This window comes from Canis lupus, chromosome 16, assembly GCF_003254725.2.
Source record: "Canis lupus dingo isolate Sandy chromosome 16, ASM325472v2, whole genome shotgun sequence".
NCBI classification, from domain to species: Eukaryota; Metazoa; Chordata; class Mammalia; order Carnivora; family Canidae; genus Canis; species Canis lupus.
The window spans coordinates 26590719-26613825 of record NC_064258.1 but is presented as its reverse complement, the minus strand read 5'-3'; the positions used below and the strand labels follow the sequence as shown (position 1 = coordinate 26613825).

General features: G+C 33.5%; 1 protein-coding gene across 19 annotated transcripts in view; it reads right to left on the bottom strand.

Moving 5' to 3' along the window:
- LOC112652954 (disintegrin and metalloproteinase domain-containing protein 18) overlaps positions 1-23107 on the bottom strand; it is a 183548-nt gene that overhangs the window by 111419 nt on the left and 49022 nt on the right. For 15 of the 19 annotated variants that reach the window (XR_007402609.1, XR_007402611.1, XR_007402610.1 and 12 more), the window contains 3 exons: positions 11139-11171; positions 7160-7296; positions 4150-4333 (listed from right to left, as the gene is read on the bottom strand). Coding sequence is in view for 12 of the 19 variants with exons in the window: in XM_049094828.1 (XP_048950785.1) it covers positions 4150-4333; positions 7160-7296; positions 11139-11171 (354 nt within the window). In the remaining 7 variants the exon portion in view is untranslated. The remainder of the gene's footprint in view (positions 1-4149; positions 4334-7159; positions 7297-11138; positions 11172-23107) is intronic. The other 4 variants (XM_049094827.1, XM_049094825.1, XM_049094823.1 and 1 more) reach the window with 1 other exon arrangement.

The following is a 23107-nucleotide window of genomic DNA, read 5'->3' as shown; positions in this document are numbered from 1 at the left end:
ACTTATAACATTATTTCCATACTGAAAATAAATGTTATATATCTATATAAATTTAACGTATTTAGATAGTTAAATCTCTTTATAAACATGAGTGTTGATACAGAGATAGATACAGAAATGTAGATATCAGTTTTCATTTCTTATGCCAATAGCCCAATACAACAGTGAATAGAATTAAACAACCTCAAAGTATGTCTGCTTTTTAAGGCAAGATTTCCCCCAAATCAACTCTTTATAAAAAGTTCTTTGTATTCTTCCTTAGCTCTAAGAAAAACTTTCGGGATGCCTGGGTGGCTCAGTGGTTGAGTGTCTGCCTTTGGCTCAAGGCATGATCCCTTAGTCCTGGGATTGAGTCCCACATCAGGCTCCCTGCATGGAGCCTGCTTCTCCCTCTGCCTGTGTCTTTGCCTCTCTCTGTGTGTCTCTCATGAATAAATAAATAAAATATAAGAAAAAACCTTTCAAATAAACTCTCCAAGTACTATTATGACTAATGAATATTCTAAATATACTGATCCTTAGCCGTTAATATGGATGATACATTATAAAGATAATTACACTATCCATGCGTTTATTGAATCAACAAGTATTTGTTGAGTACCCTGTATGTACGAGATGCTAGTCTACTGGAAATCAAGGAACAATTAAGGAATGGATTATATTCACTTTAATTTTCTGGTTTTTTGTTTTTATTTGTTTTGGGTTGTTTTTTCTTTTTTTTTGCCAGTATTACTCCATTTTAATCAGAGTATGTGTGTGTGTTTGTTGTGTACATTTGTGCATCTAATTTGCTAGTGATGGCAATTTCCCCAAATTATTAAAATGGATGAATAGACTTAGTTTTTATTTCTAGATGAAAAAGAATGAGTTAAAACATATCACATTTTATATCAAATTTTTTATAATTTAGAAAATGTATAACATTATCAGCAAAATTTCTTTTTCTTGAGTATAGTTGATACACATTAGTTTCCAAGTATACAACATAGTGATTCAACCTCTCTGTACTTTATGCTATACTCTTCACAAGTGTAGCTACCATCTGCCACTATACGATGCTATTACAGTATCATTGACGATATGCCAGAACTATGTGGCATGGACTTTTCCTTGATGAGAAGTTCTGAAAATATAGACAGGATTTTTTTAGTATATTTTTCTTAATAATGCTATTCACTTTTTAAATGTCTACACATGTTAGTTTTTGCAAATTATTTTTTTCAAGGAATTAATCCATTTAATCTTGGTCGTTAAATTTAGTATTACAATATTATTCATGATATCATCTTACCATTTTAATGTCATATTACATAAGATCTATATTGATGTCTCATTTTAATTACTGTTACTGTTGAATTTTTGTTAGTGTCAATAAAAGCATTTCTCTATTTATTCAAATAATTTCTATTTGGTTGTAGAATGATTGGATGAAGAATCTGTGCAAACATTGGGTCCATTGAACCTACTGTGAAATGGCCTTTTTTAAGCACTCCAGGTATTATCTGGATTCTCTATATCCTCACTCTACTCATGATGATGTTTTGAGTCCTCTCATGTGAGTATGATGAGCAAAGATTCTGTATTGAATCATCCTACAGTGGTCTGCATATTCTCCATTCCCCAGTGTACAGTTACTTCAGTAAAAGACTATTGATCATTCTGTTGAAGAGGGAAATGATTGAGGAAATTGCTACTTTCTGTCCTTACTAGAGCATTGTAGGTTTTCGTCCTCTATCTGAACAATGAGCTCAAGCTCTGAGACTGGCATGGGTCTAAAAATGTATTAAGAGAATAGCAAGAGATTTGTGGCAATTGGCATTAGTCCTCTGTTCACTGTTTCTTAATTTTTAGTTATATATGTCAAGAAATATGGTAATTGACTATCTAGATCTTTCTTAACTATAGTATAAATGCATGCAGGTCAAAACCAGTAGGTACCATCTATGCCTCTCTTCCTTTTATGCTAATTTTATCCATTTTGGCTATTATTGTTAAGCACTACCACTTGGCCTATGCTATTATTCGGTGATTCCTAGTGACACTAGGATGCCCAACTCTGTGATGACACTTCCAGCCATCAACCCTTGTCTATAGAAGAAAGTTATAGATTGGATCTACCAAGATACTCCAGGATAATGTCCCCATCTTAAAGTCCATAATCTTAGTTATTTTTGCAAAGTACTTCACTAATATAACATATCCATAAGTCCAAGAATTACAGTGAGGACATCTTTGAAGGTCATTCTAACTATGACTCAAACACTGGCATGAAAGTACAGATGTTAGAGAAGGGAAGTAAGCCAGTACATTGTAGGTTTGTGAGTTGGTTACTGCTCTTTTAAGCTAAAGCTAAATCCCACAGATACCTCTAGGAAATGATATAAAATAGGGGACATAAAAATATTTTCTGTAAAGGACAAAATAGCAAATATTTGCAACTTTGCTAAAATAGTGCACCATATGACTTCTGTTGCAAGTGTTCAGCTCTGCCATTATAGCACAGAAACAGCCATAGACAATATGCATATGGGCATGGCTGTATTCCAATAAAATTCCATTTACAAAATTAGGTGGCAGCTGTATTTGGCCCACTGGCCAGTTTGCAGAATTCTAATGTAGAGCATTAGAATTAAATATCTAAGAGAATTTACTTATAAAGGGTAAGAAATATGGGGCATTTATTCACCAACTACCCTTCATAATTATGAGGGCTGATCATTAGCCCCATGTGCTTATAGCCCACCTTGCTAAAGGCTGAGCATGCTACTAAGACCAGAGGAAGCACTCCAACAAAAAGTCTCAGATATTTAAAGCAAGTACTCTTTCTAGGAACAATCAATGCTGAGAAGAGACTGATAGGACAGTATCTGCTGTGACATTCTGCTTAGAGCCTGTAGTTACAGAAGCTCAAAATGTGCAGACCTAGCTCCAGATTACATTGCTTTATTCTATCCTTCATTAAAAACAGACTTTTGGGGAGGCAATCGGCATCATATTTAGGAGTATTTAGGGGGATGTGAATACAAAATGAGCATAGTACTGCTGATTAGAAAACTAAAATGACATTAAAAAAAATCTGAGATAACTGGGTGCCTGGATAGCTCAGTTAGTTAAATGTCTGACTATTGATTTCAGCTAAGGTCACAATCTCAGAGTTGTGAGATCGAGCTGCACTTTGGGCCCAGTGTGGAACCTTCTTGAGATTTTCTCTCTCCTTCTGCCCCTTCCTACCCCTCTAACAAAAACAAACAAAACAAAACAAAACAAAACAAAACAAAAATAACCCAAACAAATAAAAAACAAACAAACAAAAAAAAAGAAAGAGAAAAAGAAACAAAAAGAAACAAAGAAAGAAAGAAGAAAGAAACAAAGAAAGAAAGAAGAAAGAAAACCTGAGATAAATGATAAATGGAAAATTTACAAATATATAAATATATATAAACCTTTGTGAATAGTGGGGGATTAAGGTAACTTGTAGGGATTAATGTTATGTAAACAAATAGTGATCAGCTCTTTTTGTAGTTGGATAAGAAATTCATGTAACTGATGGAGGACTAATCATTAAATTTTATTTAAATAGAAGGAAATTGCAAAGTATTGCACAATAATGATATTATAATAGATTAAATATGTAGTCTTATCTGTTGAGAATAGTGTGCAGAGAATATTTGATTGATGGGACTGTGGTAGATTGGATATCTATATTTAGAAGTGAGCAAAAAAAAATTGATCATTCTGAAACTTGGAAATGCAAGAATGCTTGAGAATTAAGAAAAATCTATTATATAGTTTTACCATTCTTACAACCAGAGATGGGAAAATTTGGACCAAAATCAGAAGTTTGTACAGAAAACAGATTGAAGTCACATGAATTAGGAAGTAAGTCATGGACAAAAAGTCATCCACTTAGCCTATATATGCAAAACCTCTTTGCTGGCATACTTGAGAACAGTGTATGCAAACTAAGTTTCATGACTCATTTGTCTTCTCAGTTGAAGAGGGATGGAAAAGTGATTCATATACCCTAATTTACATACATTTTCATATCTAAGTTCTATATTGAAGACATAGGTGCAAATATTATTCCACATATACCATGACAACCACTTATTAGAAACACAAGAAATTGTGCTCAAATTTATTGCTTACCTCTTGGCTGCCACAGTCACATTCTTCATTAGGTTCCAAAATCCCATTACCACATACTGATTGATTTTGATATAACGGTTGCAAATTTGGAAAGTTCTGAAGACATTTAGTCTCAAATTTTGAAACAAAATATCTATAGTCATGCATGCTACAGTTGCTAAAAAATTTTATACCACTGGAACCCCTACAATGAAATAATAATCCTCAGGTAAATCCTCAGGCTAATAAACCCCCACCTAAACAATGCCTCATATATAATGATATGAATTGCAAGATGGCTCAAATGAAAATCTTGTACCTTAGCAGAGATGAAGACAAGCATGATTAAAATTTTAATTTATCATTGTTTATCTTTAACATTCATTTCTCTAAAATGCCATTGAAAATTTATCATTCCAGGAGAGCAATAAAGTATAACAGTTAAATCCCTACCTATCTATCATCTGTTATCTGCCATCTTTGTCTACCTAATATGCTCTTGTCTCATATATCCAAAGCTTCCTTCCCTCAAATGTAAACTTCCAAAAAGGTCCTGATTGACATAAGATAAAGTGTGTCCCCTCCCTTCATTGTCATATTTATCATTCTACATGGTACTTTTGCATCATATAAATATAAACTCATTTGTATTTTTTAAATCTATTTTTATAGGACTTATATTTTGCACTAAAATATAAGTTCTGTGAAGGTCTTTATTTTCATGTTCACAGCTATATTTCTAATAGGACATCTAAAAGATATGTCTAATGGATCTTCAATAGACATTTTGAATATACTATGTACAATATAGACTGCTGATCTTCTCAGCCAAGCCTGTGCCATCCACTAGTCTCAGTTCCAGGCAACTCTATTCTTCTGGTTTCTCAGGCTGATAATATTGGTGTAATCCTGGACTCATACACATCTAACAATACACATGCACATACATGAATGTAATATATGCAGTTAACAATTTTTATGTTGATTGGATGTTGGAATGATATTTTTGATATATTGAGTTAAATAAAATATATTATTAAAATACATCACTGCAAGTAACTTTATCTGATTAAAAAACTTTAATACAGCTACTAGAAAATTTAAAATTACATATATAGTTCACATTTTATTTCTATTTCAGAGTGTCAGTCTAAGTAATCATGTCTTAAACAATAACTCCTAAACAGACATATCTAAGGGTCCAAAGAAATAAATATTAGCTGCTAAGGTTTTGGAGTTGGGAGAGTGAGGAGAAAAAGGAATGCTTTGGTGTTCACTGACATAGCAATTTGTAATGGAATAAATAGGAGAAGAATATCACAAGGAATAATATTATTTAAGCAATTTCCTATTACATTTAACTACTTTGTTTCAATGGATTTCAGTGCTGCTCCACTTTTGCAGGCCATTTTTAGGCAGAAAGCTGCAAATTTTGAGCACTGATATTTTTCATACAAAATTAGTTTAAAAATAGAGACTTAGATGAATCACTAAATTCTAATCCTGAAAGCAACATTGCACTGTATGTTAACTAACTAGAATTTAAATAAAAATTTAAAAAGAAAAAAATAGAAACAGGTTATTTTCTACTCGGGTCACATGCTTTTTGAGTAAAAATTAAAAATATTAATTACAACTTGAAACTTTTGTTTAAAGTGTGTACCAAGCAACTTATTTTTTTAATCTTTGCTTAAAAGATGGCCATAAAAAGGAATAAATGAATGTGTCAGCCTAAGTATATAGAATTTTAATAGACCAAGACATTTATTTTTTTTTAAAGACATTTCAAAGTAAATATTAATTGATTTACTTTTTTGTGGGGAAGATTATCATCCATGTCTAAAGACAACTATAAAATAAGTTGAGCTAAGGAAGCTGTTTCAAAGTATTTTAATTTCTTATCCCAAACTCCAAGTATGGGCTAGAAAAAATTGAAATAATGATTTTAGGGAAGACAGTTTTTCCTGAAACCCTATCTCTTTTTGAATACCATGGATATTAATTTGAGAAAGCCTCAGCTATTTACTTTCTTTACATATATACTTTGGTAGCTGAAATTATATGGACCAAGATAAGCGAACATGCTCTTTGAATTCATATTACATTTGTAATTACTAATATTAAATACATCTTCAAAAGGTCCAACAATCCTATCACATTCTTAACTCATTTAAATTTCTAGGCTCCAAGACAAGTGTTTCACATCTTTTATCCAAGCTCTTATATTTCTTACTCTGAGCTTCCTATCAGAAAAAATTGTCATCATCTTTACACCTCCATTAACCAAACTACCTACATCTTTATCTATTTACTCTACTAACACCTTATTACAATAATTGAATGTATTTAGCACCTCATTACAATAATTGAATGTATTTAGCTCCAATTAAAGCAAGCCTCTCTAGTTATGCATTAAATTCTATCCTCTCGAATTTACTCGATGATTTTGTTCTTAGGTCTTCATTATAACCAACATCATCATATTTTCTCTCTCTTTATTTTTTTCAGTGTATAGATAATATGTAGTTTCTCCCATTCTAATAAATTTTTAATGTTGTTCTAATTGTATACTGAGTCTGGTAATTTATGTAGGTAGTCAATCATATCTATAAATAAGGAGAATTTTTTTTTCTCTTCAAATCTTTCTCTTTTTGCTTTCTCTTAAAATTCTAGCCAAAGCTGCCAGTACTATATCACTGAGAGTAATTTTAGTTATGTTTGCTTTGAATGTGAAATATTACAACAATCAAAACAACCGTAGTATCATGTTTATATAATATTTCATAGTCTTCATAAATCTTTAAAATTTTCCTCTAATATTTCTCAAGTGAGCATTTCTCAATCATGGTATTTATCACCTTTCTGGAGTCATATCTCTTAGACAAATTTGTTAGTGTGGTTTCTCTTGTGCACAACATACCTTCCCAATATTTGACATAGAAAGGAAGATACAAAATAAAAAATTCATCAGATCTAGTAAAATAAAACTTCACAAATATATATGTGAAATTAAGAAGAAAAAAAGTCTTACACTGCTTTACGATCCATTATGCATGTAGCTCTTGGACAAGAACATGTATTAATATCATCAAATGTTAATCCCATTTTAAGGCCAAGTAGTTGAGCTATAATAACTGAAAATCCCTCCAAAGTAATTGCATCTGAATACTAAAATAAAGAAGATTAAAAGGAAACCCATTATATAAGAAGTTAACAAAAGCAAGTAATAAATCAAAACATTGTGCTCTTATAAGATTTTACATTTTAATACTTTTTATGTTAAGCATATTTTACAACATGTTATTTTGATATTTCATTGATAAGACTATCCATACTGATTAATTGATTAATAACCATGCAAAAGGGTAAAGAATGATCAAACTACAAATATTCTCTGGTTTAATATTTGACATGTACAAATTCTATAGCCGAGCATACTTAATATTTCTGATGCAATCAACATAAAATGCATTTATTTAACTTCTTCATTAAATCAGTTCATCCAGTTAACAAATATTAATTCAGTTTATACATGTGTCAAATACATTAATAGAAGATGAAAATGTAAAAAAAAAAAAAAGATGAAAATGTAGTAACGTGCATGAAACAAACGGTCTTTGTTCACATCAGGAGTTTCCATTACAGAGGGAAAAAAGAAAATAAGAGACTTCCCAAATACAAAGAGATCATGAAAAGTGTTCTAAAGAAAATGAAATGAGATGCCTGGGTGGCTCAGCAGTTGAGCATCTGCCTTCAGTTCAGGGCGTGATCCTGGGATCGCAGGATCGAGTCCCACATCGGGCTCCCTGCGTGGAGCCTGCTTCTCCCTCTGCCTATGTCTCTGCCTCTCTCTCTGTTCATGAATAAATAAATAAAATCTTAAAAAAAAAAAAGAAAGAAAGAAAAAAAATGAAGCACTCCAGTGGAGAATCCTGAGGATTCTCAGGATACTCGATATTTGTGAATTAATATTTAGGCTGAGGTGTAACATTTGGGATATGACCCAGCAATGCAAATACGAGTAAGGTGATTGTATGGGAGTTCATAAAAGGTTGTAGTATAATGAATGAAGTAAACAAACAAATAAAAACAAAACATAAATTAGAGGTACAGGCAAAGCCATGGTAAAGACATTTGGAATGAAAAGTTATTTTTAAAAAGTTGCTGGCAGTGCAGTCATATTTCATATTATCTAACTTTGATAAATAGTGAAACTTTTCTCACTCCTTTGATTATCACAAGTAAAATACTTAGAGTTTCTCTGATTTTCCTATATCAATTGAAATTTATGATAAAATTTAAGTAATCCCTACCTAAAAGAGGGAAAAAAAGATTGTGCCTATGTGTGTGCAAGATTGTGAATGAAAACATAGGAAAATTAGTTAATAGATAATAGTAAAAGGCCCCCTTTTACTATGTTCCCTTAAGCATGAAAGAAAGGAAAAATCCCAAAAACAGAATTTATTTTTTTTATTTTTATTTATTTATGATAGTCACAGAGAGAGAGAGAGAGAGAGAGAGAGAGAGAGGCAGAGACATAGGCAGAGGGAGAAGCAGGCTCCATGCACTGAGAGCCCGACATGGGATTCGATCCCGGATCTCCAAGATCGCGCCCTGGGCCAAAGGCAGGCGCCAAACCGCTGCGCCACCCAGGGATCCCCAAAAACAGAATTTAAAAGAAAAAGCCACACCATAACATGAAAGATGAAATCTGGCTGATCATAAGATTTTAAGGCAAGTTGTAACAACCATAAGATGGCCTTTTGATACCAGCTCATTAAAAGAAGATATGGTCTTGTACTTTCATAATTACACAGTTGAAAATAAATCACCTGTATAAGTCATGCAACAAAATAAAATAACCTAGGGACTATACTATACAGGAAAGGAAAACAGATTACACACCAAAAAAATCATAACAGGAATAAAAAAGAGGACATCACAGCAGATCCTACAGATTATAAAGAGCTATGATGTGCAAAACAATTAAATTGTACTCCTATCTTACACCACCTACAAAAATTAATGTGACATGGATTAAATACTCATAAAAATTTTCAGGAGAAAACATAAGCAAAAATCTTGACATTGGTCTTGGTAATGATATTTTGGATTTCACACCAAAAGCACAGGCAACAAAACCAAAAATTAACAAACGGTGGAATTACTGGAGCAGCCCAAGTGTTCACTGATAGAGGCATAGATAAAGAAAATGTGGTATATATATATAACATATATATATAATATATATATGTAAAATGGAATGTTATTAGCATATAAAAGAATGAAATTTTGCCATTTGCAACAATGTGGTAGACCTAAGGGGTATAATGCTATACGAAATAAGGCAGTCAGAGAAAGATAAATACCATGGGATTTCACTCATACATGGAATTTAAAAAACAAAACAAATGAAGAAACACAGAAAAAAAAAAGAAAGAAAGAAAACCAGAATCTTAAATGCAAAGAACAAACTGGTCATTGCTATAGGGAAGATTGTTGGGGGGGATGAGCAAAATAGATTAAAATACTATGTTTATCTAGAGCACTGAGAAATTGTGGGCGACCATGGACTAGCTGGAGTAACTGAACCAAACCAGGCCCGGACTTGCATCCCTCATTCACTCAAAAGGCTCGGGAGCCCAAAGGGTGAATAGTTGGTTGACGCTTGAGAAAGGGCTTGAGCAATGGTTCTCAGGGCTCGCTTGTACGTGATCGCCCACATAACACAATAGATATAACTTATTCTGGCCTGGTCATAAATGTAAATAAGGGTCTGTGCTGTCCTTGCTGGTATGTTTACCATATCTAATATTCCTTTGAAGTACGCACACCTGGAGCAACAAGCTTGTCTATTTACCAAGGTCTTCTGTCACCAGGGGTCTGTCTTACATGCTGAGAAAGGGGAACTTTGGAGGGTTTCACAAACATGCTAAAAATAGATACCTTCTTAGCTTTGTTTTGCTCATGCTATAAAATGTTGTAGAACCTTGAATAAAGCTGGCACTGTTTGGACATCATCCACTGTGTCCCTCCTGTCCCCATCTCTTTACTTTTCTTTTATTTTCCTCATCCCCTTACCCTCGGGACCCTGATCGTGTTGCCACAGAGCGCGCAACAGAAATGTATTGAATTGTTGAATCATTATAGTGTACAACTGAAACTAACATATCACTATACATTAATTATACCTGAGTAAACACAAACAAAACCCAAAATAAATAAATTGGGACATCAAACTAGAATGTTTCTCCATAACAAAGGAAAAAAATCAACAAAATGAAAAGGCAACCTATAGAATGAAAGAAAATATTTGCAAACCATATATTCAATAAGGAATTATATCAAAAATATATAAGGAACTCAGAACTCAACAGCAAAATACCAAATAACTCAATTAAAAAATAGGCAAAGGACTTGAATATTTTTTTCTCCAAAGCATAAATACAAATGACCAACAGACATATGAAAATATGCTAAACATCACTAACCATCGAGGGAATGCAAATCAAATGCACCATAAGATATCACCTCACACCAGGTGAGATGGTTATTATCCCAGAGACAAGAGATAACAAATGTTGGTGAGGATGTGGAGAAAAGGGAATCCTGGTACACTATTGGTGGGCATGTAAATTGGTATGGTCATTATGAAAATTAGTGTGGAGGTTCCTCAAAAAATTAAAAATAGAATTAAAATATGAGCCAACAGACCCACTTCTGGTTATATAGCCAAAATAAATGAAATCACTATCTGCACCCTTATGTTAATAACAGAATTAGTCACAATAGTCAAGTTATAGAAGCAACATGCATGTCTATCAATAAATGAATGGATAAAGAAAATGTAGTGTATCTGTACAATGGAATATGTTTTAATTATTAAAAAAGAAGAAAATTCATTTGTAACAACATAGATGACCAAGAGTGCATTATGCTAAGTAAAATGAGAAAGACAAATATGTATGATATCACTTATATATGGTAACTTAAAAAAAAGCCAAACTTACAGAAACAGAGAGTAGAACTGTAGTTCCTAGGAGCTAGAAGAAGGGGAAAATGGGAAATGGAGAGACATTGGCCAAAGGGTACAAACTTCCAGTTATAAGATGAATAAATTCTGAGGATCTAATATAACTATGGGAGCTATAATTCATAATTATATATTATATACTTGAAATTTGTTAAGAATGTACATCTTAAGCATTCTCATAAAACAGATACCTCTGTGAATTGCTGAATATATTAATTTTATTATGGGAATTATTTCATAATTTAAATATATCCAATTGTCATTGTACAATTTAAATATATTAATATTTTATTTGCCAACTATACCTAAATAATAATGGCAAAAAAGCTATGGCAGGTGTTTGTGTATGTAAATAGAGGAAAAAAATGGAGAAAATAAATGATTATTAATTTCAGCAAAAAATTGAAATCTATAATATAGAATCTAATAGGTGTCTCAAGTTAGGAAGGAGTTGGGTCCTATTATACTTATTTTCCTCTACATAATACCCAAAAGTGCTAAAGAATTAACAGAAGATATGAATAAACATTTCTGCAAAGAAGACATAGAGATGGAAACAGACACATAAAAAGATGCTTACCATTACTAATCATCAGGGAAACAGAAATCAAAACTACGATGAGGTATCACTTCAGACCTGTCAGATGGCTAAAACCATCAACATAAGAAACAACAGGTGTTGGCAAGGATGTGAATAAAAGGAACGCTCTTGCACTGCTGGTGGGAATGAAACTGGCACAGCCACCTTGGAAACCAGTGTGGAGTTTTCTCAAAAAATTAAAAATATAACTACCCTATGATTCAGCAATTGTACTATTAGGTATTTCCCCCCAAAAAATACAAAGACACTAATTCAAAGGGATACATGTCCCCCTATGTTTAAAGCAGTATTATCTACTGGAATATTGCTCAGCCATAAAAAAGAATGAAAACTTGCCATTGGCAAAGACTTGATAGAGCTAGAGAATATTATGCTATGCAAAATAAGTTAGAGAAAGACAAAATGATTTCACTTCCACATGATTTCACTCATATATGGAATTTAAGAATAAAACAAACCAAAAAAGGGGGGGAAAGAGAGAGATAGGCAAACTGAAAAACAGACTTTTAACTCTAAAGAACAAACTGATGATTATGAGGGGAGATAAGTGGGAGCGTGGGTTAAATACATGATAGAGATTAAGGAGTGCACTTTTGATGAGCACAGGGTGTTGTATGGAAGTGTTGAATCACTATATTATACACCTGAAACTAGTATTGCACTGTATATTAGCTAATTGGAATTTAAATAAAAGCTTAAAAAAAAAAAACACCAAGAACTAGCAGCACTGTTTAGGAATTCATTCTCAAAGGAAAATACCTATAAACAGTTACAGTCTTTGTGACTTTCAGTCTAAGGCTAGGATTAAGGATTAAGAGACATGGCATATGAGTTCACAGGGCATTCATGAAAAAAAGTTGATATTGATGACCTGGAAAATTAAACATCTGATATGAAGAAATGGTGGCTCCTGTATAGATACACAAAAAGGAAGACTTTAGAAAAATAATTCTCCAAATTCTGTCTCCCGCATTTCTGGCTGACTCCCTGAAACGTTCATTCATCTGGCAGCCTCAACACTAAACTTAGCTGAAGGCTAAAGATCTCAACTGAGTCTAGACCTGCTGTTCATCATCTAGAGTTTTCTTAACCAAGAACATTGTGTGATAAAAAACAAACAACAACAACAACAAAATCAATACTCTTCAGAGAAAAATAGAATCCAGACTCCCTAATAGCATTTATAAGGTCCAAAAGGTCAAAGAATATCTCTCAAGGCCATGAAAACTAAATTGAGATATAAACAATGGCCCATAGAACTGATCTAGAATGTGTTTTAGAAATAAAATTGTCAGGACGCCTGGGTGACTCAGTGGTTGGGCATCTGCCTTTGGTTCAGGTCATGATTCCAGGGTCTTGAATCAAGTCCCACTTTGGGCTCCCTGTGGGGAGCCTGCTTCTCCTTCTGCCTATGTCTGTGCCTCTGTGTGTGTGTGTATCTTACATGAATAAATAAAAAAAATCTGAAAGAAAAAAGAAAGAAAGAAAAAAAAAGAAAAGAAAGAAAGAAAGAAAAAGAAAGAAAGAAAGAAAGAAAGAAAGAAAGAAAGAAAGAGAAAGAAAGAAAGAAAGAAAGAAAGAAAGAAAGAAAGAAAGAAAGAAAGAAAGAAAGAAAGAAAGAAAGAAAGAAAGAAAGAAAGAAAGAAAGAAAGAGAAATTGTCTTCTTAAATGGAGGATTTAAATAGGAACTAGTGTCTTATATTTCTCAGAAATATCCTGGATGTATACAGTCCAAAATACTTATCATATCAAGAACCAGAAATATCTCAACTGAAATGAGAAAACATAATCAACAGAGAGCAAAACCAAGATAGCCCATATATTATATTCTCTTAGAAGGATTTTAAAGCAATTATCTTAAAAATACTTCAACAAGTAATTGCAAAATCTCTAAAACAAATAAAAACATAAAGTCTCAGCAAGGAAATATATAGTATAGAGAAACACCAAATGACATTATAAAACAGAAAAGGGGATGCCTGTGTGGCTCAGCGGTTGAGCACCTGCCTTCAGCCCAGGGCATGATCCTAGAGTCCCAGGATCAGGTTCCACATTGGGCTCCCTGCAAGAAGCCTGCTTCTCCCTCTGCCTATATCTCTGCCTCTCTCTCTCTCTGTGTGTGTGTGTGTGTGTCTCTCATGAATAAATAAATAAAATCTTAAAAAAAATAACAGAAATCCTAAATAAATAATAAACAAAACCTGAGTAGGTGGATGTAGCAAAATTGAGATGTCAGAGACAGGATGGACTTAAGGACTAATTAATATGTTACCTAATCTGAACAACAAAGAGAAAATAGTTTTTTTTTTTAAATAAACAAAGATACAAGGGACAGTGGAACAGTGGCAAAAGATCTAACATCAATTCCATTAATGTCTCAGAAGGAGAAAGGGGACAGAGCTGAAAAATATTTGAAGGAAAAATGGCTAAAATGTCCTCATTTGGGGATCTTGGGGTGGCTCAGTGGTTTAGCCCCTGCCTTCGGCCCAGGGCATGATCCTGGAGTTGCGGGATCGAGTCCTACATCGGGCTCCCCGCATGGAGCCTGCTTCTCCCTCTGCCTGTGTCTCTGCTTCTCTCTCTCTCTCTCTCTCTGTGTGTGTGTGTGTGTGTGTGTGTGTCTCTCATAAGTAAATAAATAACATGTTTTTTAAAAATAATAAAAAATAAATTTTTGTCCTCAAAATTTGTCCTCAAGTTCTAACAAGATAAACTTAAAGTAATCATGGCAGACCATCATGATTAAATAGTTGGAGAAAATATTTAAGTGACTTGAACTCAGCAAAAGAAAACCAACACATTGCTTAAAGAGAAGCAGCAACTCATACAGCAGAGAATTTCTCATAAAAAATAATGATGCACAGAGATTACAGCACAATATTTTTCAAGTACTGAAAGAAAAAAATGTCAACATACAACTTTAATCCAGCAAAAATATCCCTCAAGTATGAATATGAAATACAGACATTCTGAAATGAAGAAAAATTAAGATAGTATGTTGCTAGTAGCCTTGTTTTAAAAAAATGACAAAACAAATTTTTGGGAATAAAAAGAAAATGATAATAAAGGAAAGACTGTAACTAAATGTATTTAAGGTAATATTTAAGTAAACAATATAATTACTTAATGTTTATGATATGATTTGAGACCTAAAAGGTGGTATTAACATTTCCACATTCTATATGAAGTTGTAAAATGTGTATACACATGCTTGTGTGCATGTGTGCTCATGGGTGCATGCATATTTAAGTCCCACTACAGAAAACAGTAAAAAGCTCTTCCAAAGAGAAATATTGCAAAACTCTAAAGATATAAAGATCAGTCATTAACAGTTATATGTAAAGGGATAGAAAAGAAATATTTTAGGTTTGATTTACCATGTAGTCTCTATGACAACTATAAATCCTGATATAACAGGAAAGTAGTCATAAACAATAGGTAAATAAATGGATGAAGCTGCGTTCCTATTGAACTTTATTTACAATAAATGGTGGGCTGAATTTAGCCTATAAGTCATGTTGGCTAATGTCTGCTATGGAAAAATTAAATTGGAATACCAATAATTATTATAATAATCCATAGGAAGGCTGGAAATGGCAAGAGAAGTCCAAACAAAATAAAACAAAAGAAAAGTTTTCCACTATACCCACCACCAGAGATATAAAGTGGAAAACAAATACTAAAATTACTGACTGAAATGTGAACATATCAACACAATTAGATTTAATATAAATTGCCTAAACATATGAATTAAAAGCCACAGATTGGCAAGACATGAAAGAAAAATAAAAACATGAACCAATTATATGCTGTTTGCAGATTAATTTACATAAAATATAAAGATAAAAAGTGAAGAAAAAATATAACATGTAAAAATTTATTAGATGAAAAGTAGAAAGGTTTATTAATAGTAGATGAAGTTAATGTCAGAGCAAAAATGATCATGGGCAAAGGACATTATACAGTAATAAAAATGTTCAATTCACCAATTAAACATAATAAACTTAAATATTTAGGCACCAAGCAACAAAACTGTGAAACACATAAGGCAAAAACTGATACCACTGAAAAAAATAGATACACAAATACATAATTTAGTTGGAGACTTTAATATCCCTGTCACAGTAATTGGCAGAAGTACTAGACAAGAAAACAAAAATCATTTAGAAGACATTAACATCATCAATTTCTATAAACTGACATTTATGGAACACTTAGCTACAGCGTGGCACCCATTTTTTTTTTTTATGTGCACGTTGAGTATTCACCAAGAGAGGCCATATCTCGTTTAATAAAGCAAAAAAAAAAAAAAAAAAAAAAGAAAGAAGGAAAGAAGAAAAAAAGAAAGAAAGCAAGCCAAAACAATACAAAGAATCAGAATCATACAATATGCATTCTCTGATCATAAGATCATAAGAGAAACAATATGGTTTCACTAATATATGGAATTTAAGAAACAAAACAGATGAACATACCAGGGGGGTTGGAGAGAGGAAAGCCATAAAACAGACTCTTAACCTCAGAGAAAAAATGAGGGTTGCTGACAGAGGACGGACAAAATGTCAAGCAGGCTAGGAGCATGGAGCTCAATGTGGGGCTGAGATGATTATCTGAGCTGAAACCAGAAGTCAGATGCTTAATCAAGTACACCACTCAGGCGCCCCCTCCTGAAACTAATACAACACTATATGTTAACTAACTAGAATTTAAGTAAAAAACTTGAAATAAACAAATAAGAGAAGAATCAAGGCAGAATAAATAAATACATAAATACATAAATACATAAATACATAAATAAAATATAGTTTGACAAGTAAACTTTCTAATACATGGCACATAAATATGAAATAACACATTTTAAACAATTTCTGGTAAAGATAAAGTGCCTATATATGTTTATATAAATATATATATATACATACACACATATATATGTATATATTTATCTATTCTCTGTATACTGTATTTTATCTAGGTATCATCATCCATAAAGTCTGCTCTTTCCATGTCTATTCAACATAATATTGGAAGGACTAGCCAATGCAGTAAGATGATAAAAAGAAATAAAAGGCACACATATTAGAAAAGAAAAACTGTCCCTATTTGCAGAAGACATGATTATCTTTGTAGAAAATTCAAGTGATATGATAAATAAAAACCCATACCACTAAAATGTAAGTAGAAAGGAGGCAGGATACAAGTTCAACAAACAAATCAATTGTATTTCTATATATTAGCCCTGAACAATTGAAACTTAAATTGAAAACACAATTCCATTTACAATTTTTTCTAAGTTAAATATTTAGGTATATGTATCAGTGTGCTGGGTATTCCATAACAAAGTACACATGGTTTAAATATCAGTAATTTTTTCTCATAATTTTGGAGGGTAAAAATTCTAGATCAAGATGTTAGGAAAGTTTTCATTTTTTTTCCTAAGGCCTTTCTCCTTGTAGATGGCCATCTTCTCATGTTTTCATACAGTCTGTTCTCAATGTGTATCTATGCCCCAATCTCTTTTCATAAGAACACAAGTCATATTGGATTAGGGTCCTCTAAATGACCTAATTTTACGTTACTTATGTCTTTAAAGGCCTTCTCGAGAATCCCTGGGTGGCTCAGCGGTTTAGCGCCTGCCTTCGGTCCAGGGTGTGATCCTGGAGTCCTAGGATCAAGTCCCACATCGGGCTCCCTGCATGGAGCCTGCTTCTCCTTCTGCCTGTGTCTCTGCCAGTCTCTCTCTCTCTCTTTCTCTGTCTCTCATGAATAAATAAATAAAATCTTAAAAAAAAAAAAAAAGGCCTTCTCTCCAAATATAGACACATTCTGAGGTACTGGGCTGGGATTTCAACATGTTAATTTGGGGAGGATACAATTCAGCCTATAAGGGTATATATAAATTAAACAAATAAGTAACGATATTGAGTTTTGATAGAGATTGCCCTAAATCTGTAGATTACTTGGGGATAATATAGACATTTAGCGATATTAATTCTTTCAATTAATGAAAATGGGATGTCTTTCCATTTAGCTGTATCTTCTTTCATTCCTCTCATCAATGTTTTATAATTTTCATTATGCAAATCTTTCACCTCTTTGGTTAAGTATATTCCTAAATATTTCATCTTTTTGATGCTATTGTGAATTGGATTGTTTTACTAATCCCCTTTTTTCAGACAGTTTATGTTATAAAACATAAATAAGTTTTGGAAGTTGATTTTTATTTCTGCAACTTTACTAAATTTATTATTTCTAAGTGTTCTTTCATTGTTGGGTGTATAGGGTTTTCTACATATATGATCATGTCATCTCCAAACAGAGATAATTTTACATTTCCTTTTCCAATTTTGATGTTTATTCTTTCTTCTTTCTTTCTTTCTTTCTTTCTTTCTTTCTTTCCTTTCTTTCCTTTCTTTCTTTTCTTTCGTTTCTTTCTTCTTGCTTCCTTCTTCTTCTTCCTTCTTCCTTCGCTTCCTTTCTTCCTTCCTTTCTTCTTTCTTTCTTTTCATCTTTCTTTCTTTCTTTCTCTTCTTCTCTTCTTTCTTTCTTCTTGTCCTTGCTTTCTTTCTTTCTGTGCTTTCTTCTTTCCTTTCTCTCTCTTCTCTCGCCTCCCTCCTCTCTTTGCTTTCGTTCTTTCTTTCTTTCTTCTTCTTTCTTTCTTGTCTTTCGTCCCTTGCACTTCCTTCCTTCTTCTTCCCTTTTCCTTCCTCCTTCTTTTCTTCTTTCTTTCTTTCTTTTCTTCCTCTTTCTTTCTTTCTTTTTTTCTTTCTTCTTTCTTTCTTTCATTTTTGCTTTCTCCCTCTTTTCTTTTCTTCTTCTTCTGTCTCCTCCCATCCCTATCACCCATCCTACTTCTTGTCTAATTGCTCAGGCTAGGACTTCCAGTAATATATTAAATAGATGTGGTGAGAATGGGTATCCTTGCCTTGTGCCAGATCCGAGATGGAAAGCTTTCCCTCATTATTTATGATGAGTTCCAGGTTCTTCACATCTGACTGTCATTCTGTTGAGGCAATTTCCTTTTACATCAAATTTGTTGACAGTTTTTATCATGAATGGATGTTGAACTTAGTCAAATGCTTTTTCTACTTCTATTAAAATGATTGTGTGTTTTTTCTTCTTTCATTTTGTTCATGTGTTGTATCATATTGATTGCTTTCCATGTCCAACATATGTTGTATCCAGGGGATAAATTTCACTTGGTCATAATGTATCTTTTTAATGTGATAAATTATGTTGAATTTTGTTTGCTACTATTTTGTTGAAGATTTTTGCATCTATATTTTTGTTTGTTTTGCATTTAAAAGAAAAATTATTGAAGTATAATTGACATACAAATGCTATATTTAATGCATATACTTGGCGAGCTTGTAGATAAGTATACACCCATGATACCATCACCACACTCAATGCCATGAACATATGCATATCCTTCAAAAATTTCCTTCTGTCCTCTATTTAAAAAAAAAATTGAGATAAGAATACAACCCAAGATTTACCAGCATAGCAAATTTTTAAGTATGTGATACAGTATTGTTAACTCTACACAAAAAGAAAAAGAGACCTGACTGTACTTTTCAGAAGACACAAGAGAATGTTCCATGTATACATAATTCTTTTTAACATTTTTATTTAATTTAGTTAGGCAGGAAACCACAAATGTTGGAGAGGATGTGGAGAAAAGGGAACCCTCCAGCATGGTGCAGCCACTCTGGAAAACTGTGTGGAGGTTCCTCAAAGAGTTAAAAATAGACCTGCCCTATGACCCAGCAATTGCACTGTTGGGGATTTACCCCAAAGATTCAGATGCAGTTAAACGCCGGGACACCTGCACCCCGATGTTTATAGCAGCAATGTCCACAATAGCCAAACTGTAGAAGGAGCCTCGGTGTCCATCGAAAGATGAATGGATAAAGAAGATGTGGTTTATGTATACAACGGAATGTTACTCAGCCATTAGAAACGACAAATACCCACCATTTGCTTCGACGTGGATGGAACTGGAGGGTATTATGCTGAGTGAAGTAAGTCAATCGGAGAAGGACAAACATTATATGTTCTCATTCATTTGGGGAATATAAATAATAGTGAAAGGAAATATAAGGGAAGGGAGAAGAAATGTGTGGGAAATATCAAAAAGGGAGACAGAACATAAAGGCTCCTAACTCTGGGAAACAAACTAGGGGTGGTGGAAGGGGAGGAGGAGGGTGGGGGGTGGGGGTGAATGGGTGACGGGCTCTGAGGGGGGCACTTGTTGGGATGAGCACTGGGTGTTATTCTGTATGTTGGTAAGTTGAATACCAATACCAATAAAAAATAAATTTATTATAAAAAAATAAAGATAACTTCCCTTGAAAAAAATTAAAAAAATAAATTTAATTTAGTTAACATATACTGTATTATTAGTTTTGAGGCTATAATTTAGTGATTCATCAGTTGCATATAGCACTCAGTGCTCGGTACATCAAGTGCCCTCCTAACGCCCATCACCTAGTTACCCCAACCCCTAACACACCTCCCCTCCAGCAATCCTCAGCTTGTTTCCTATACTTAGGAGTCTCTTATGGTTTGCCTCCCTCTCTGTTTTTATCTTACTTTATTTTTCCTTACTTTCCCCCATGTTTAAGTTTTATTTCTTAAATTCCATAAGTGAAATCATATGATACTTATTTTTCCTTACTTTCCCCATGTTTAAGTTTTATTTCTTAAATTCCACATATGAGTGAAATCGTATATTTCTTTCTCTGACATATTTCACTTAGCATTATATCTTCTTGTTACATCCATGTCATTTCAAATGGCAAGATTTCATTATTTTGATGGCTAAGTAATATATGTATATTACATCTTTATCCATTCATCTGAGATGAAATCTGAGCTCTTTGTATATTTTGGCAATTGTGGCTATTGCTGCTATAAACAATAGGGGGGGTGGGGCATAGGCCCTTCAAATCACTATGTTTGTAGCCTTTGGATAAATACTTAGAAGTGCAATTGCTGGGTCATAGAGTAGTTCTGTTTTGTTTTTAAGATCTTATTTATTTATTCATGAGAGACACAGAGAGAGAGGCAGAGGCACAGGCAGAGGGAGAAGCAGGCTCCATGCAGGGAGCCCGACGTGGGACTTGATCCCAGGTCCCCAGGATCACGCCCTGGGCCGAAAGCAGATGCTCAACCGCTGAGCCACCCAGGCACCCCAGTAGTTCTGTTTTTAACTTTTTGAGGAACTGCCAATTATTTTTCAGAGTGGCTGCACAAGTAAGTTTGCATTCCCACCAACAGCGTAAGACGATTTTCTTTCTCCATATCCTTATCGACATCTGTTGTTTCCTGAGTTTCCATTGGTGACAGGGTGTGACGTGGTATCTCATTGTGGTTTTGATTTGTTTTTCTGTGATGATGAGTGATGTTGAGCTTTTTTTTTTTTTTTTCATATGGCTGTTGGCCATTTGTATATTGTCTTTGGAGAAATGTCTGTTCACTTCTTCTGTCTATTTCTTGTCTGGATTTTTGGGTTTTGGGTGTTGGGTTTGATAAGTTCCTTATAGATTTGAGATAGTAGCCCTTTATCTGATAAGATATTTGCAAAGATCTTCTCCCATTCATAGGTTGCCTTTTAGTTTTGTCAATTGTTTGCTTTGCTGTTCAAAAGCTTCTTATCTTCATGAAGTCCTAATATTTTTTTTTTTGCTCTTGATTCCCTTGCTTTTGGAGATATGTCTAGCAAGAAGTTACTGTGCCCAAAGTCAAAGAGGTTGATGCCTGTGTTCTCTTCTAGGATTTCGATGGATTGCTTTCTCACATTTAGATCCTTCATCCATTTTGAGTTTATTTTTGTGTATGGTGTAAAAAAGTGATCCAGTTTCATTCTGTATGTGGATGCCCAATTTTCCCAACACAATTTGTTGAAGAGATCGTCTTTTTGTCATTGGATATTCTTTTCTGCTTTGTTGAAGGTTAGTTGACCATAGAACTAAGGGTCCATTTCTGGGTTCTCTATTCTGTTCCATTGTTTATGTGCCTGTAATTGTGCCTGTGTCATACTGTCTTGTTGATTACAGCTTTGTAATACAGCTTGAAGTTGCTGGAAGGCAGGTGGACTCTGCAGCAGAACTAAGCAGAGAGCAGAGGCATCCACAGACTGCTGATAACTTGGCTGCTGCTTTTTGCTGTCTGCCACAAGAGATTCAAGCCTCTGTGTGACTACTTTTCTGGGAATGAGAAGGGGACTGAGTAGCAGATGGCTGATTAACTTGGTTCCAGCTTTTCACTGAGCATTACAATACACTCTAGCCTCTGTTCACTCACTGTGTGACTGCTTTTCTGGAACAGGACAGTATGGGGCACACCAGTAGACTCTACTTCAGGGGAGGGAGTGGGCTAGCCGCTTACCAGGCCCTTTAAAACTTGGAGTTTTGGATCTCAACTGGGAGTCCAGTCTTCACTGGAGGTGTTGTGTTTCTCTCTAAAGTCTGACTCAAAAAATTTTATGGGAATATTATTTAGAAATATAGAGTAAGAAATGATTAAACTATTCCTACACATACAAACATGCATAATTTTCACATACATAATTTTGAGCAAATACGTGGCAGACACAAGAATACACATTATATTATTTCATTTACATTAAGCTCAAAAAGAGGCCAAACTAACTAATGGTGATACATGTCAGGAAATTGGTTTTCTTTGGTATGAGCAGTAAGTGGAAGGAGAGGTCTTCTGAAGTGTTGAAATATCCTATTTTTTGATCTCTGTGGTATTCATGTCTATGCATTGACTTAGTAAAAATTAATTCTATATATTTATGATTTTTGCAGTGTTCTCTATATATGATATGCTCCAATAAAACTTTTCTCTACAAGGAAATGAAAATGAAAGTATAAGCCAGGGGGGAAAGTTTTAGAAATGGAGAAAAATAATTTAGGGGGTGTAGTTTATTCAAGGGCCTGACTTAGTTTTTCAGTGTTAGTCCTATGAAACCATTTGTGTTTATAAGTTAATGTGTATTACTTGATAACATAAAAACTTTAAAAGAAAAAATGGAGATATATGATTCAACATGTATACATTCTAAAAAATTGTTCAAAATAGTTCTGAAATGATGCATTAAATAAGAGCAATGCAGAAAAATGATATATAGTTAATGAATACGTACATTTGTAACAATAGAATAAAGTACACAAAAATGAAGCACAAATTCATGATTTTTGCTATTTCTGGAATTTAGAGTAGACAAGTAGAGGCTTTAACTTTACTTTATTGTTTTACATCCTTAAAAAATCTGATATAAATGTTAGTAGTCATTTTGCCTACTTGGTGAAGGAGTGTATTAATGTATATT